The 18689-nt window shown below is 42.2% G+C and overlaps 1 protein-coding gene across 1 annotated transcript; it reads right to left on the reverse strand.

Annotated features, from left to right (window-relative positions):
• Positions 1 to 1183: 1183 nt before the first annotated feature.
• Positions 1184 to 7720, reverse strand: fkbpl (FKBP prolyl isomerase like). The gene is made up of 4 exons (XM_079490768.1): positions 7576 to 7720; positions 5245 to 5413; positions 3657 to 3958; positions 1184 to 2575 (listed from the first exon to the last, which is right to left on the reverse strand). Exons 2-4 carry the CDS (start codon positions 5405 to 5407, stop codon positions 1895 to 1897), a joined length of 1146 nt encoding a protein of 381 aa, XP_079346894.1. The 5' UTR covers positions 5408 to 5413; positions 7576 to 7720; the 3' UTR covers positions 1184 to 1894.
• Between the last annotated feature and the right edge of the window lie 10969 nt (positions 7721 to 18689).

Genomic DNA, 18689 nt, shown 5'->3' on the forward strand with positions numbered 1-18689 from the left:
GTGGAGGGGTAATTGTGTATAACGTCTGGTGATAATAAGGGCTGCAGGTTAACTGTTCCTTTTGCTGGGGATCCTCTGGAACCAACACTGGAACACCCTCAAGGACCCCAGTTTGAAAACTACTTAATTATTCCATGTAAGAGCTGTATATCATGGCTCTGGTCCATGGGAAAGGTATTGTTCAGCAGTGGCTGTCTGTCAGACTGTCAACCATTCACTACATGCATGGCTTCTCAAAGTAGAAGACTATAAGATAAATGGATGGGATGGCAAATATGTTAGGTGAAGATGAAGCATGAAGGATTACACAAAATATCAGTGGACTGCCCTCCTATGCGAAAGTTGTTATGACTGGATAATGGATTATATATCAAGAAAGGCGGTTTAGGCCGCTGTTCATGCAGACTGGAGATTGACAATCTTGAGTTTGAAATAGGCCTACATTGTTTTCAACGAGGGCGTCGCAAATATCAGCAATTTTAGGCATGTGTGCAGTATTGTACAGTATTGTATTGTACAGTGACAAGTCAACTAAAGTCTCTGTGATGTTTATGTTGCATATTAACAAATACAAAAGCATGAAGGATTCAAAGAATCAGAATGAACTTGAAGGCATATTGTTGTGAGACTGGGGGGTTCCCATGCCTAACAGCAGGGGAGGCGGGAGCGAGAGTAGAGAGAGAGGAGAGAAGGGAAGAGAAGTTTGTTGTTATATTGCCTACTGTCGGCGGTACTGCGTTTTGTGACTGGACAGTTTTAATGAAACAGCAAGTTGATATGATAAAAGTGACGCCTCGTTCTTTACAGGTGTTATATTGTGGGCTGGTGCGGACAGCAGCGTGGCGTTAACGTTGATTTGCGAGGGCCTGGTTTTGAGGAAGTGAGTAAGAAAGATATATCAATTTCTGAAATGCGGAGGAGGATATTCCATTGGCCCGTTAATGAAGCTAATGAAGCCGGGAGCTCCGTGAATGGTCAATAAATGAAGCCGGGAGCCCCGTGAATGGTCGGTTAATGAAGCCTCCTTGCCCTGCAAAAACTGCAAGGCGGCGATGTACAAACATACATGACAATGACAACCATGACAACGGACAATCAAACTGAAAAATACAGACTAACGAGACGTCAGTGACTGTAATTTTTTTATAATTTATATGATGCAACACATGTCATCGCGCCGAAATAGCTCAGTTGGGAGAGCGTTAGACTGAAGATCTAAAGGTCCCTGGTTCGATCCCGGGTTTCGGCAGTTTTTTACTTTCTCTTTGATGAAAAAATTACGAGTAGTAGTCATGCTGCGTAACAAACTGTTCAAGTTAACATTTTTACTCACACTTTCACAGTACAGACAGTACATGTTCCCATGTCGTTCAATGCAGTGCAGACTTGCTAACATTGACATTGATAACATTTCATTTATTTCCCAGTCAGACCAGACGAAAAGCATTATACATTAATGTGCCATATTTTGATAATGACTACAGCAACTATGAGTCTATGACCGTTCCGATTGAACGTTCTCTTTCTTGATTTGCAACAGGTTTGTAAGATAGAACCAGCCACTTTTCTGACTGGTTTCCTTTCCCATTGGATAAATGTTGTTAACGTATGACACCTAGTGGCGCATTACATAATTGCATTAACTTGCAATTTAATTTTGTGGACACAGAACACCAACAACCCCTAAAGAAAATATAATTACACTTGTGGGTGGCATAATTCACATTCAAGTATCTTACATTCATTTTTGAGGGAAAATACATAATAATGAAATGGTTTGTAACATAAGGCAGTAGAAAAATGTAGTGCCATTTTAATGCCAGTCATGAAAACAAATGTAGATCTCAATCTGTACACTGCCCTCCCACTCAATTATGTGTGATTTTAAAAGTTTTCAACTGAACATCTTACTGAGCCTCTGTCCTAACTGTGCATTTCTTTCTTTCTCTATGCTTGATACATCTTTGAGTGCCTTCTGGGCTGCGGGCGAGTCTGGCTGTAGCTCCAAAAGTCTCCTGAATGCCTGCTTGGCGTCCTCCATCTCATCCAGCATCTGACACGCTTGGCCCAGGCGATACCAGGCCTTTGCTCCGCCGGGCTCCAGCTGTGTGGCTTTCGCGGCATTAGCTCTGGCACGCTGCGGTTGCTTCAATTTCAGCTGGCACAGCGACAGGTTGGAGTGGAGTTCTGCTTTCGTGTTTTGGTACACGTTCGTGGACGGAACCTGGGGGTTGGCGGGCAGCCTCGATGTTTCTTCGCCGGTCTCTTCCTGCTCCTCCTCCTCCTCCTCTGGGATTGTGTCTGTTTCGCTGGTGTGGCTGTACAGGGTGATGAGGAGTTTGAGGGCTCGACTGTAACTGTCGGCCGCTCCCCACACGTCACCGCTCCTGAACCTGGCTCCGCCCCTCTCCTTGTGAGACCTCACCCAGTCCCATTTGTCAGCAGGTGACATCTCCCAGGACTCCTCGCCAGGTGTGAACGAGTGCAGTTCAACGGTGGCACATAAAGGCTGGCTTCCCTCTGTGATTTGTGCCGCTGGGTTTTCTGGTCCGTTATCCAAGGGAGTCAATAGTATCTGGGCGAAAAGACGAAATTCAGACTTGGGTTTCAACAGTTAAATCAAAAATAATCCATTTGATTGAATAATTTAATTTCAAGAATACTGAAAGTAGCACATCGTTGCTGTCCATTTTTGAGGTTTTTTATGTTTTTGCATAAATCAGTGCTATTGAATACCCTTTTCATCGTCTGTGTGTTGTTTCGAAAATATTTAACCAATGGAAAGTAGTAAAAAATGCTTTGGACAAAACCTCTTAACTCCATTGGACCCTCAAACTGTCTGCTAAAGCAACTAACTCCACCACCTCTCCCCGTCTCATGCAAGTAATTGACAATTTAAAGTCACAACACCAACTTTGATGAGGCAGTATTGCTTTGTTTTCAAAATATATAAGGTTTTCTTAATTTCCTAAAGAGTTTATATTTTTCATTTCCTGAATTTGGAGTTAAGTGGTTTCTTCCCGACAGCAGACATCCACAAGCTTGTACAATAGCTATTTTCCATATTTCTTATCGATCGATCGAAATTCTTCAGCACATCATGTTAATTTATAACATGATGAAATTACAAAGTAGGCAGCATTGAGGTGCTGAAATTAGGGTATAAACTATAATTCACTACCACCACACCAACGTCATGTCCTCTTTCAGTACATTCATAAATCTCCACTTTTGTCTGCCTCTACTAGGCCTCCTGCCTGGCGGTTCCTTAGTTCCAACCTCAGCATCCTTCCACCGATATACTCACTATCCCTCCTCTGTACACATCTAAACCATCTCAGTCTGGCCTCTGGCTTTATCCCCAAAACATCTAACATGGGCTGTCCCTAGTTCCTGATCCTATCTATCCTTGTTACTCCAAGAGAGAACCTCAACATTTTAGTCTCTGCTACCTCAAGCTCTGCTTCCTCTCTGTTCCTCAGTACGACTGTCTCTCAAGTCTAAAGTACCATACAACATAGCTGGTTGTTTTTCCACCCGTTCCAACCTGCTTGCACTCGTTTCTTCACCTCTTTTCCACACTCTCCATTGCTCTGTTGATGTAGTTTATTTCATATGTTCACGTCGTACATACAGCAAGTACACTCTCCACATACCTCACATCTCTCTCCAGCTCTCATCCCTTCCAGACAGGCTTCGGTCACATCACACTGTCCCTCCCCTAGCCTCAGTGTTGTCCAATCGCCAAGCAGAACATGCAGGGCAGAACTTTGAGAGCGTGGAATGGGTGTAGCCGTCATTTCTAGTCCGAGTTCTGCCACTGGTTGGTCAGCTTGGATCGGCAGCATCTCCTCTCCCTTGCATGATCCTGGACTGTCAGTCTTATGGATGTCCTCTTTGAGACACACTCGGACCCGACACAGTGAACCTATCTTCGGTCTGTCACCGGATGACAACGCTGCATGGGGAAAAGATTAGGGATGCACGATTAATCGGTAGCATAATCGGAATCGGCCATAAAAATGCCATATCGGTATCGGAACGGTCTCAAAATAATACAGATCATTTCGGTTTTCACTATATCTACATTTAATTTGTGTACTCATGTCATTCAGTTGAGAAAACAGACACACAAAGAGTATAGGCTATTTATTGATCGATTTCATACTTTATTAACAGGCTTTGGGCCAAGCCCCTAGGCCTAGGCTTTTTTCCATTGTGGTCCTCCGTATAATATTGGAATCGGTCGTAATCGGTATCGGCAGATATGACCCTGTAAATAATCGGAGATCGGTCCAAATTTCATAATCGTGCACCCCTAGAAAAGATGCATTGATTCTCAACCCAGGGCCTTGAGGAAGTCATTTGATAGTATAATATGAATATGCAGCAACAGTGCGATAAATAAGAACTTAAAGCCTCACTGTGTAACTTTTTTGAATGAATAAAATTTATTTTTTTCGTACAAAGATGGACTTGTGTGATATTGTACTTGGGTGTTTCTGTATTTTTGTAGAGGTTGTTGTGCTATAAAATAATTGTAAAAGATTTGTAGCCGGTTGTGAGCTGGGGGGCGGGGGGTCTTTGGCTCGTCATTTTGTGGCTGGTTGGGGATCTCTGGATCCTCTGTCTTCACAGGGTGCGAGGCTGCGAGGCTGAATGCAGGCCGGGCCTGTGATAAATGTGGTTGTATGTCTGTTGTATATTGTGTTTCCTAATTCCTACCTTGTCTTAATTTGAAATAAACTGTATGGTTGCATTTTTATTTAATTTTGAAAGTTTCTAAAGTAGTCCATGTCAAGATGTTTTTCTTTTCTTTTCTGGTTTGTTTTGTGTTTTTTGTTGTTTCATTAAGTTGTGGAAAATTTGAATAAAAACTAAGAAGAAAAATAGGCCCATAGGAGCAGGAGGCCTCAAACACATCCTGTTTGAGGCAGCTTTGATGTACATGTACACCCCCTGGACATGACGCTAGTATGTCGCAGGAACTTACCCCCAATCCAACCCTTCATGAGTGCCAAGCAGGGATCCCATTTTAAAGTCTTTGGTATGACCCGGCCGGGGATCGAACACCCGACCTCCCAGTCTCAGGGCGGACACTCCAACCACAACGCCACTGAGCTGGTACCACACTCACATTGATTTTGTCCATATCGCCCAGTACATTATTCAACACATCTCAATTCTAGGATAAGGAAAGGACTTTAGTCAGAACATAAAAGGTGAGAAAAGCACCATACATACACCCATCATCTCCAGGATTCAAAGCAGCCTGTCCACCCTTCGTATGTGTTCGCCTTCGTTGGACCTTCCAGAGGCCGCTGGCACACACACATACCCAGGATGTGGCATCACGGTCATCAGGGGAACAGTCCCCGTATGTTTCAGGACAGCATCCAGGATCCATCACTGGCTATAGGAAGTAAAGAGAAGAGAGCTTAAAATCTACAGTTTGACCCCCAAATTACAACATTAACAGAACTATAATACTCTGTGTGTGTGTGTGTGTGTGTGTGTGTGTGTGTGTGTGTGTGTGTGTGTGTGTGTGTACATGTCTGTGTGTGTCTATGTGCATGCTTGCCTGTCTGGGGGCTGAACAAACGGCATCGGATTTCATATAATACTACTTTATATATTACTTTTCAAATAATTTACTTTAATTGCGTAATGAAAGTGAATGAGGGGTTAGATCAGGCTGAAACTAATGGGTGACATGCAGTGGTGGAAGAAGCACTCTGATATTTTACTTTAAGTAAAAAAGCGGCAGTAGCTCAGGGGTAGAGTGGCCGTTAGAGCAAGGTTTCAAGTTCAATCCCAGGCTTCCCCAGAATTAGTGTCTTAGTGTCCTTGAGCAAGACACTGAACCCCTAATTGCTCCCGATGAGCAGATCTACCTAGTAGCTATTTTCAAGTAGCCTGCCCTAAAATAGGGCTAAACTGGTTAATGTATGTTTTATATAACATAATAATTGATATCTGCAAGGTAACTGGTAACTAAAGTTTTAAGCACTAAACATGTGCTTCATCAATTAATTCATCATTATGCTAACATGCTGTCTTCATCAGTGTATTATGTCAAACTCACAGATGGTATAGTTCATTTCCAAAGTGATCAAATTATTTTATGCAATTAAATTGTCAGCTAGATGATGATAAAAAGGTGAATACCAATGATAAGTAGGCCTACCATTTCAGGACATTTGAATTACATTGTTTCGGTACTTTGGTGTTTTAAACTTTTAGCATTCCTACTTTCTCTAGTGTTAACTCTAAACAACTATCCTCTCTCTCTCAATTCAATGCAATTTAAATGAAGGTGAAGTAAAACTAAAATGCTCTAAATCGCGGCGAGTTGGTAACCTAAACTGGCGAGTTCTCCGGATACCATCATGACCATGTATTCCTTTGTAAAAATAGATAAGATGATCCATGACAGAGCTGTCTAGTGGCAGGCAGCAATTCATTATTACGCAGAACTACAAAAACAATAGAATGTGCAAGAATGCCCAGATAAATCACTCTACAAAAAGTCAAAGGGTGTTGTGGCTGTGTGGAATACACCATGCAATGTATGGCCTCACCCCCCGAACCCACCTCACCCCTGCCCACTTTGACAGACTGGCATGGCTTAGGGTCAGCGACAGAGTACAGCATCTTGCAATGGGTCTGGTCCACAAGATTCGATACTCCACCAAGATACCCATGTACCTGTCTAGATACTTCCTTAATGTTAACGAAGTCCACACCCACTACACCAGAGGGAGTGCAACGAACCATGTACAACCCAGATTCGGCACAAAGAAGGGACTAAATTATTTTCGCTCCTATGCCACCAAAATGTGGAACGCCCTACCAACAGTCATTAAGACATGCAAATCCCTTGACTCCTTCAAAACCGCTCTCAAAGGGCACCTACGGATGGCTGCAATTCGAAACTGGCCCCCGTAAAATCTGAATCCCCCCCCACCGCCCCCCCCCCTTTTCCCCTCACTGTACATGTTTCTTTTCCCTTTTTACCTCCATTATGATGAATTCCTGTACTGTTCTTTGTCTATATAGAAGTGTCTATTTGTACGTCTCTAAATGTTTTGATGAATTGAACATGGTGGACCCTGTTGTAAACAAGTGTAATGCTTAATTGGGTCGTCCACTCACAGTTAACAGCCTTTGTATTGAGTTTGTGCTTGAAATGTACTGTAATTCTGCAAACCGTTAATAAAATGTTCAATCAATCAAAAAAAAGCCATTCTTAGCCCAAGGTTTAGACTCTCGTAGAGGTTTCTTTCGATTCTGACGAATCTAAAAAAACCTCTACGAGAGTCTAAACCTTGGGCTACCACCAGACCAGACTGATATGAAATACAAAAACATCTGGATGGACTGATGGAGAGAGACAGACTGGCTGAGTTAGATAGTGACCATCAGTACTCTAATAATAACAGATAGCTGCCTGTACATAGCATAGTAGCATCCATAACCGAAGGCATTGGCATTCACAATAATTTAATCACATAGCTATCAAGGAATTACAATTAAACGAAAATGCTGAATGTAACAGAAAGTCGTATAGCTTACCTAGACAACATGTGGGATATTACTGAATAAGATGCGAAGTGCTGCAGTCTGAGAGAGAATCCTAAAATCGTAAACAAAACAAAACAAAAACAAGCCATGTGAGAGTGAGACAGAGCTTCCGCCTTCCCCAGGAAGTGACGTACAGTATGTGCGGGCATGCGTCATTCTCTACGTTACGCAAAAATAAAACGTACAAGTTACAGGCAGAGGCAGTTCTAGCTCTTAATATCAGAATAAACATGCAAACATGACCCGTTTTAATTTCTAGTATTAAAGTATTAAAATGTTATTGTCTTTTTTTTATGTCCAACATATTTGTATTTAGTTCATCAAATTAACATATTATAACTAAATGCATTTGAAATTAAATAAAAAGGTTATTTTTCAGGATTTCAATTCAAATATAGCGTTTTGAGCAGCATCTCATCACCCCCCCCCCCCCCCCCCCCCCCCCACAGCATCTCAGCATCGGTACCTCAATAATGTCCACAGAACAACCGCCATAGAAGTGAAATATAAAGAATAGGCCGCCGCCTATACCACTGAAATCAATACACATTTATCTCAAACCCTGAAGTCAATATTTGATCTTTTCTCTCACATTGATCCATGTAAGGGACATTTTTTTACATCATGATTGAATTGTCAAGCTACTTCCAATCAACATTTGTGTCCTTGAATCCAGAGGTTTTCTTTCCACTGAAATCAATACACATTTATCTCAAACCATCAAGTCAATATTTGATCTTTTCTCTCACGTTGATCCATTGTCTTTGTACATGAGGTCTGTTCATTTTGAAATCATAATGTTATGAAATGGAGAATGCCCCAGGGCTCCATTTTCGTCACCGCTAAACCCCTTATCCCTAAACTTCTTTGCCTTTTTTTCTATTTTGAAAAACATTTTTGGATAGTTCAACTAGCCAATCTACATTGACACGTTGTGAGCTTGTAGACTGGCCATTTTAACTATTCAAAAATGTTTTGCAAAATAGTAAAAAAAAAAAAAAAAAAGGGAAAGAAGTTTAGGGATAAGGGGTTTAGCGGTGACGAAAATGGAGCCCTACTGTATATGCACCAAGCTTACTGCTCTGCTGTAGCTATGTATATCTATTCTACGTCCGAGCATAGACATGGTAATTAACAAGGGAAAATTAGCTAAATGTGGCAAATCTGCAAAAGAAAATGCTTACCACTAGCTTTCTTCACAAATGTGTTCATAAAGGTGTCTACTATCACAGAAACATTTGTTCCAACCCAACTCCCTTGGGAAACTTTGTGACCGCTGCTGAAAGTTGGGGTACCATTAACATCCAATATAAGGCAAAAATGTCCAAATTTCATTATACTTTAAGTAGCATGTGACGTGTCAAACTAGGGGGTTTTCATGATGCTGAATCCATTGCAAGCATTAGTTTTGCACAAAAAACACTCTAAAAATGGCCATAGCCGTCATCACAAATGTGATGAGGTCAGCACATTTGGGCACATTTGGGCAAGTGGCTATGGCCAAATTTAGCCCAAGGAGTGTTTTCGTGCAAAACTAATGGTTTTGTAAGCCTACTTATTACTTATTATTTCCCACCATGGAGTAACCTCACGTCTCGGAGGACAGTCTGGCAAGACGGGCAGTCAGCGCAGGCACACCTGAACTTCCATGCGCGGCCAAAAGCTGCTGTCTGCCGCCGTCTTTTCCGGGTTTTTAGACAGCTCGTGGATGGAAATGAAGCTGCACCACGCAGAAGAATCTGGCGAACGCGGCAATCTGCCTCGTGGGTGGAGCTTCATTTCCATCCACCAGCTGTCTAAAAACCCGGAAGAGACGCCGGCAGACAGCGGCTTTTGGCCGCGCATGGAATCCTAGGTGTGCTAAGCTTACATCCCTGTCGGTAGGACAATCAGAGGCATGTCTATGCTCGGACGTAGAATAGATATACACGTAGCCTACATGCATGACTAGGGTTTAGGGCACATTTTTGCGTGTGGGCGCGTGCGTGCGTGCGAAATATGCATGCGTGCGGCGGTGTGGGTGTGTGTCTTTGTGTTTATGTTTGTGTGTGCGTGTGTATTGACCTTTGACCTGTATCACTCATTTCTAAGGCTGGTGTGTTAATCCAGCATGTCACTAGTGAGTTGTGACTGTATCCTTTAGACACTTGAAACCATTAGGCCTATCAGTGGGCAGTGCATGGTGAAAAAAAGTACTCAATTGTTTTACTTCAGTAAAAGTATCAATACAGCAATAGGCCTATAGAAATTAATACTCTGTCCGGAATTCAAAATGTACTTGGTATTGGTATCAAAATGTACCAAAAGTAAAAGTACTCATTGTGCACAATTTGAAAATAGCAGATCTACAAGCTCACAATCACGCGTCGCATCACGCATTGTGAGCTTGTAGATCGGCTATTTTCAAATGGCCGAATGGCTAAAATGTATACAGGGCTGACGTTTGTTAATGTATGTTTTGTAATAATAATCAAACTAACTAAAGTTGTCAAATAATTGTAGTGGATATTTGCCTCTGAAATATAGTGGAGTAAAAGTAAAAGTATATATATATTTTTTACATACTCAAGTAAAGTACAAATACCTCAAAAAGTACAGTACTTAAGTAAATGTACTTAGTTACTTTCCACCAGTGTGTATACAAGGCTTGTCAAGTGCCAATTATTGTCTCCACTAGGCCAAGGCATGGGGAGAGAGTATGTTTTGCACTCCGTCCGTGTGTGTGTGTCCGTACGTCCTTCCGTCCGTCCGTTACCAGCTAATCTCCGGGAACCGTTAACCCGGTCGATGCCAAACTTTGCACACACACTCCCTGGATGCCAACGATGAACCTCTGCCCCGCATTTTCCAGAACGGCCTGTTATAGCGCCACCATGAGGCAGCTTTTCACTTTTTGTACCTAAAACTGCACCGATCTGCGTGAAACGTTGCATGCACACTCCCTAGAGGCCAAGGACAAACCTTTTATAGCGCCACCAGGAGGCCGACTTTTGTAAAACACATTTTTTTATATTACTCCTCCAGATTCTGTCCAAAAATCTCACAAATCGTTACACAGTATCTCTATGGTCATGTGCTCAAGTCGGATCTGTCCGATATTTCATATTCCATCCTAATTGGCTATAATTGGCTTTCACAGTTTGCAAGATTGCCCCGTTTTGAACAAAAGCCTCAAATCATGAACGCAGCATGCAATTTACGTGAAATCTTTCACACATTTTCTTACTAGGCTGAGGAATATATCCCACCCTTTTCACATTGGCCTGTTATAGCGCCACCAACAGGTTTATTTTTGCAAAACACATTTTTGGAACAAAATGCCTCAAGTCATCCAATTGCCATCAAAGGCAGGAGTTTATATTACTCCTAAACATTTTGCCAAACATCTCACACAGTCCTATCCTCCTGGTGGAGACCTGTGCCCAGAAGGGCAGTTTTTCTAGTTCATTGTGCAGCTACACTTTAATGTTCGCGAGTGACATCTCCTCCCCTGTCCCGCTGTAATTGTAACCGTACCTATTGACTTTTTAATAATAACTTCATTTATATAGCACCTTTCCAAAAACAAGTTTACAAAGTGCTTTACAGATAATAATAGCAGTAAAATAATACAATAAGAATAAAAAAAAATAAACTCAATTAAAACATTTCATAAAAAGGCTGTGCAATAAAGGTGAGTTTTTAACCGCGATTTAAAATAGGATACTGAGTTTGCCAGCCTGAGATCCTCAGGCAGTGAGTTCCACAGCCGAGGAGCACGTACAGCAAAGGCCCGGTCGCCTTTTGTAATAAGGCCAGGCTTGTAGGGAGTTAAAAGATTACAGATGTAAGCAGGTGCCTGACCATTTAGAGCTTTAATGTATGTCATAATCCTATGCCACGCCCTGAAGCTATGCTGTGGTGGCCCTTTTGTTGGTTCCAAACATTTCCACATTGCCAACAAACCCACTGATGCACCCAGAGACTTTGGATGTACGCAGATCAAATAAAGATGGTCCACAGGTTCAATGTCATTTTAGGTTGCATTTACTTTCCTTTCGAAGTGCAGTGATACATTACAAACAGGCACATTCTCTCTTCCTTATGGCATGATCTCTTGTGCTGTCTTTCTCTCTGTCTGTCTGGTAAAAACTGGTTTGTCCACCAGGTGCATGCCGCTCCCCAATCACCCAGGCCTACATATGCTCTCCAAGTCTCCATCAATCAATTAGGCCTGGGGAGGCGTGCCCTTGGTGTCCAAACAGTGATTCAAATACATAACCCATCAAACCAATACCCAATAATGCCAAATAATAACTACAACAATTGTGATAATAATAATAAATAGACATACAAAACAGTGAGGATGGCTTCTACACTACCCCTAATTGTGCACAGTATGGACACAATTACTAAATACATTTCAAAGAAGCCAAACACAAAAAACATTATTCAAGGTATGTGGTATGTGTGTTGTATTTAAGCTTGACTGAATCTTCTTTTTTGTTGAAACTGCAAAAAAAAAGAAAGGGAAAGATGGAGAAAAGAAAGGTCAAAGCTCTCAATGGTCTGGAGAAGTCTTGATGTAGCCCTCAAGCCACCACAGGAAGCAAAGCAGGTCGTAGTCCCTTTCCTTTGACACATCATCCTCTTTCTCTTTCTGCTCTCGCTTCTCCTGGGCAGGCCTTTTGTTCCTTTTCTTTCGGTTCCTATGCCATCTTCTTCAGAGGCGGTGCTTTCTTGTCACCTTCTTCATGGTCAGATGTACCTGTAGTTTCCTTTATGGTGCCATTTGTCTTTCCACCACTGGTTTTCTGTGATGGAGAAGGACACCTTTCTCCACTGAGTGGCTTTCTCACCCCTCTACTCAGCCTCCTCACGACAGCTGGTTCAGCCAAACTCCTAATCATGGCACCCTGCTTGCAGCTTTCTTCTCCCTCAGACATCTGTCCATAGACCTCTTCTGCTTCAGATATGACGCTGAAAGATGAGGAGCCGCCCGTCTCCACAGCCATCTCATTCTCACCGTCCTCCCAGTCCTCTTCTGCAGGGTCGGTCAGCTGTTCCGGTTGTATCTCTTTCAGCTGCAGAATGTTCTCCAGAGCCTGAGGGGTCTTCGGCTCAGAGACACTCGCCTCCTCTGCTCCCTGCCATGTCCCTCTTCCAGCCTCTCCTGGGGGTGTCTCTTCTTCCACCACATCATATGTGGCCAAAATGCTTTCTCGGTGCTCCCTCTCCATCTCTCGTGCCATCCACCTTTGCACGATATTTTCAATTTCCTTTCGACTGAGCTCTGGAGGATCTTCCCACCAGTCTTCTACGGGTTGTAGCCATAGAGGTTGTAGCGCACCATCGCTCACTGCTCTCGTGACATCTGACATTTAAATTCCCCTTTTTCCACACGTAAAGTGCAGTGCAGAGTAAACTTCAGTTCAGTGTCCAGTTCAGTGCAACATAGCGAAAGATCAAATAAATAAGGCAGTGCAAAACAGGCGTGTCACTAATAAAAGTCCAGCAGTGACGAAAACAAAAATAATGGACGTCAGTGCAGCAAATGGCCAGCAAACAAGTCACCAATAAAAGTTAAGCAGTGGAAAAACACGAAAATAAAATAACAGTTATTGCTGTTTTCCTATACAGCTTTTAAATTCGATGTCCAGTGTCCACTACATACCAGGCTCCTAATTGATGAGTCTTTGTGGCTTTGAGCTGCGTGTCCAGTTAGTTAATTCTCTTATGTTTGTTCCAATTCCTGGTTCGAGTCCTCCTTCTTACTTTGAAAACCAATACATCTAAATCCAATAGGACTCAGTTTTTACTATGTGGTGGCTCTTTTGTTGGTTCCAAACATTTCCACATTGCCAACAAACCCACTGATGCACCCAGAGACTTTGGATGTACGCAGATCAAATAAAGATTGTCCACAGGTTCAATGTCATTTTAGGTTGCATTTCCTTTCCTTTCGAAGTGCAGTGATACATTACAAACAGGCACATTCTCTCTTCCTTATGGCATGATCTCTTGTGCTGTGCTGTCTTTCTCTCTGTCTGTCTGGTAAAAACTGGTTTGTCCACCAGGTGCATGCCGCTCCCCAATCACCCAGGCCTACATATGCTCTCCATCAATCAATTAGGCCTGGGGAGGCGTGCCCTTGGTGTCCAAACAGTGATTCAAATACATAATAACCCATCAAACCAATACCCAATAATGCCAAATAATAACTACAACAATTGTGATAATAATAATAATAAATAGACATACAAAACAGTGAGGATGGCTTCTACATATGCTATAAACTAAATCTTCACATATGAGCTTATTTGACCTACTGTTTAATCAGCCATTAATGTGTGATATCGTGTGTAGTTAACATACCATAACCTGACAACACTCCAATGCAAAACTGCACACTCAGGAAAATGCACACTCCAGTTTCTCTGCTCTGTGATATTTACCGTGTGGCCATTTATCTTGAATTCATGGATATTGTTTGTTTTTGTCGCATATGCAAATAATTTGATGACCAGCATGAAGCTATGAAGACACAGAGTTAGTGTCGAAGTGTCCTTGAGCAAGACACTGAACCCCGAATTGCTCCTGATGTGCAGGTTGGTGCCTTGCATGGTCTCCGCCGCCATCGGTGTATGAATGTGTGTGTGAATTAATGGGTGAATGTAATGCACAATCTATGTAAAGCGCCTTGGATAAAGGCGCTATATAAATGCACCATTTACCATTTACCATTTACACAAAGAGTGTCCTTTGTGACTTTTTATGTATGAATAAAATGTAATGTCCAATATCCTGTATGGTAGGGCATTAATACAATAAAACTTATACAATTGGGGTGGTTGTAATTTGTCTCCCTATACTCTTCTATTGAGACATTTAGATCATGTTCAAAGGTCATGTCTCACCTAGACACAGGTTCAAAGGTCATGTCTCACCTAGACACAGGTTCAAAGGTCATGTCGGTCATGTCTCACCTAGACACAGGTTCAAAGGTCATGTCGTTCATGTCTCACCTAGACACAGGTTCAAAGGTCATGTCGGCCATGTCTCACCTAGACACAGGTTCAAAGGTCATGTCGGTCATGTCTCACCTAGACACAGGTGCAAAGGTCATGTCGGTCATGTCTCACCTAGACACAGGTTCAAAGGTCATGTCTCACCTAGACACAGGGTCTGACAAGAATGATTTGACCTGATGGTCAAGATTCAATTCATCCCCCGAGCAAGCAGGTGGGCTATATCTATAAAAAATCCCAGCTTGCAAGAAACTGGGTTCAAATCCGGGGTAGAAGAGGAAAGTATAGTGCTGCTTTGATGAATTTAGTACAAAAGCACCCCAATGGAAACAAACAAGCCATTGGCTTTGTTGCATTATATTTTTAGCTTTTAGCAGAGCTTGTATTGTACTGTGCTTGTCTATACAAACTGTTAGAAAAGAAAGGAAGTGGTTCCCAAACCTTTTCATGTCAAGAACCCCCAAAATGATACTCATTAGCTTGCGGACCCCCATTTGAAAATATATGCCAAGGACCCCCCCACCCCCTATTTTTGAATATGCAAGAGACACAAAAGACAAACAAGGCATACATTAAAACAAAAACATCAACAGAAGAAACAGAATAATAATAAAAACAACAACAAACAAACAAACAAACAAACAAATGAGGTCATGGGATGTACAGCAACAAGCAACAACAATACATATTACAGACTTTTGGATTTATTGACAACCGGAAAGACACAGCCCATATTCACTCCATATCCGCCCCCCCAGCTAAATACTCTATCCATTTCTCCCATCTTCTTTGCACCCAGCTCTTTTTGCAGTCTTAAAGAATAGGTTCTAGGAGATGTAGTTGTTTCACAATGTTGATAAATAGGTCAGCAGTAGGACAATTCTTTTGTAACCAATTTCTTGTAATAGCTTTTTTGCTTGCTAGGCCTACAAGTAAAATCTTAAGTAAGTAGGAGTCATCCTGATTTAGCCCATCTGGGAGTTGTCCTAGGTACAAAGATGTGAATGTATCATCTATTCCAAAACCCATAATGTTTGAGATAAGTGTTGTCACTTCCTTCCAAAATGGTTGAATTACAGGACAAGACCAAAAGACATGTGCATGATCAACCACTGTATCTCCACATTCTCTCCAACAGTCCATATGGTTGCCAGTCTGTTTGGACTTCTGTTTTGGAGTAATAAAGAAGCGAATCTGGTTTTTCCAACAAAAGTCTCTCCAAATCAAGGAATTAGTGGTCGTTGATTGCGTTTTCCATGTATTCATCCATACTTCATCACTTATATCAATGCCCATCTCTTTTTCCCATCAGTCTTTCACATATATTGTAGAATCCTCTTTCAACGACATAAGTCCATTATATAGTTTACTTACAAGACCCCTATTACTTCCTGAGCCATAAGCATTTGTAAATATAGTGATTAGGCTTGTTGTAATACCTGGAGCAGACCCTTTTACCTTTTTAGCAAAATAATCCCTTACCTGCAAGTATTTATAAAAGTCCTGGTTAGCCAACCCATATTTCTGCTTTAAGTTTTCAAAACTATCAATATCTCCATTTCTAACCATAGTACATATAGAGGTAATGCCATTGTGGTGCCATTGTTTGTACCTATTGTCTAATACTGCTGGTATGAAGTCAGGGTCATATGCTGGCCAACTTAAAAGTTTTGCCTCCCTCTGAAGCTGGAAGCGTTTAACAACTTCCAGCCATATTTTGAACGATAAATTTACCCACTGACTCCTCGTCTGAAACAGTCCTTTGTCTCTGTCAGTGCAACCTAATAGTGACTGTATTGGTATATCCATCAGGGATAACTCTATGCTTTTCCATTTTGCAATGTAGGGTCGGTTACACCAATATACCAAGGGTCTTAGCTGAGCTGCTAGATAATAGTCCCTTAAAGATGGGAGAGACATGCCTCCTCTCTCTCGGGGCAGTTGTAAGGTAGAAAATTTCACCCGTGGCCTTTTTTTATCCCAAATAAAACGTGAGATATGTTTATTCCATTCCCTGAATTGTTTTAAAGGTATTTCCACTGGCAGTGACAAAAAAAGGTATAGTAATCTGGGTAAAATTAAGGACCCCAGCTTTGACATGCATTAGTCTATGAACCCCCATTTAATGGCATTTCTATCTTTGGGACCCCAATTTATATTGTAAAATCAATGTTAATTTAACTCTGAGAGTGTACCATTTGTATACTCCCATAAGGGTCCATTTGGTTCCTAATTATCATTTAGTTGGGGACCCCCTGGAACTCTCTCAAGGACCCCTAGGGGTCCCTGGACCCCACTTTGGGAACCACTGTAATGAAGTAATCAATCAATCAATCAATCAATCAATCAATCAATCAATCAATAAAAATACAGTACAGTTTGTACATGAGCACATACAACATGTACTTATACTTTACACAACTGCATTTCATTATTATCAAAGGCATTTTAAAATGTCTTCATGACATAAAGCTTAAAGACTATTAAGTGAAAATTTGGCAGGCTGACAGTATCAGTGTCTTCACTGTCCTGTCTGTGCAGTAATTAAGTATTTAGACAATATACCTAATTAACTGTCACATCTGTCAGCATAACAATAACCAGGAGGGGGTGCTCTCTATTCAGTTTCAGACACTTAGTCGATGTACCAACCGAATAGTATTGCCATTATCCCTGGGAGCCATTATGGATGTGTGTGTGTGTGTGTGTGTGTGTGTGTGTGTGTGTGTGTGTGTGTGTGTGTGTGTGTGTGTGTGTGTGTGTGTGTGTGTGTGTGTGTGTGTGTGTGTGTGTGTGTGTGTGTGTGTGTGTGTGTGTGTGTGTGTGTGTGTGTGTGCGCGCGCGCACGTGCATGTGTGTATAGGCTACGGGTATACACGTAAATATGCAGTATTTGTTGCACTGGAACTTATATATAGCCTACTGTAGCCCACAGGTGCGCGCACGCACACACACACACACACACACACACACACACACACACACACACACACACACACACACACACACACACACACACACACACACACACACACACACACACACACAGCACTGTGTGCATTTCATAATTTCAAGTCAAGGTGGCCTCTAATCAGGCTTGTCTGTATATGTGCATGTGCGTCACACATGTGTATGTGTGTGTGACACAAACACATGTGTATGTGTGTGTGACACACACACACATGTGTATGTGTGTGTGACACAAACACATGTGTATGTGTGTGTGACACACACACACATGTGTATGTGTGTGTGACACAAACACATGTGTATGTGTGTGTGACACACACACATGTGTATGTGTGTGTGACACACACACATGTGTATGTGTGTGTGACACACACACGCACAACTCCCTCCATTTCCATGTCTTGCCCATATCATATCCTACTACAGTATGTCTCCCTTGTCTCTCCTATATCCACCCTGTTCAACCTTCTCACCTTCCTCCTTGGCTCCCAGTCGCTCCCCGCTGGCCTCTTGTGAAACCTCCCACCGGGGGGAGATCAGAAGCATGAGACCCCCGGGCCCGCGGAGCACTCCATGTTCGTCACAAAGGGTGTTAGAACCTGCCAATAGCGGGCTCAGGGAGCAGCTGTATCCCCCAGTAAACATGGACAAAACCGCTGCTGCTGGGGTCATGTCCATCTTCCCTCTGTTCTCGCTTCTGGGATTCAACAAACACACGTCATTCTGGGAGTAGTTGGGGGTGAGATACAGGGTGACGTGAAGGGGGGAGATAAATCACATGGAAGACAGAAGGCAAGACATAAAATAGGGCGATGGCGTGGAAGATATAAGGGAGATGATGATGCTTTGTTGTGGCATATGGTCAGTGGTTACCAGTGTTGCTGCTCCCAAATGCAAGTTTACTTTGGTGACGTTTTGAGGCAGTGAATGCCATCACTTCCTTTCGATAGGAATTTATATTTACCTCCCCTTGCAGTCTCCTGATAGATGGTTTTTTTTTTCAGCCCAGATTTGAAAGATGTATGGAGTCAGGGCAAATGCACATTTTGGTATAGCAGAGTATAGCAGAATGAGAATTTACCCAAATTTGCTCTAGAATTGGGTGGTACCGGTACCGTCTGGTTGGTA

The sequence above is a fragment of the Electrona antarctica genome (assembly GCF_951216825.1).
Source record: "Electrona antarctica genome assembly, chromosome: 2".
NCBI classification, from domain to species: Eukaryota; Metazoa; Chordata; class Actinopteri; order Myctophiformes; family Myctophidae; genus Electrona; species Electrona antarctica.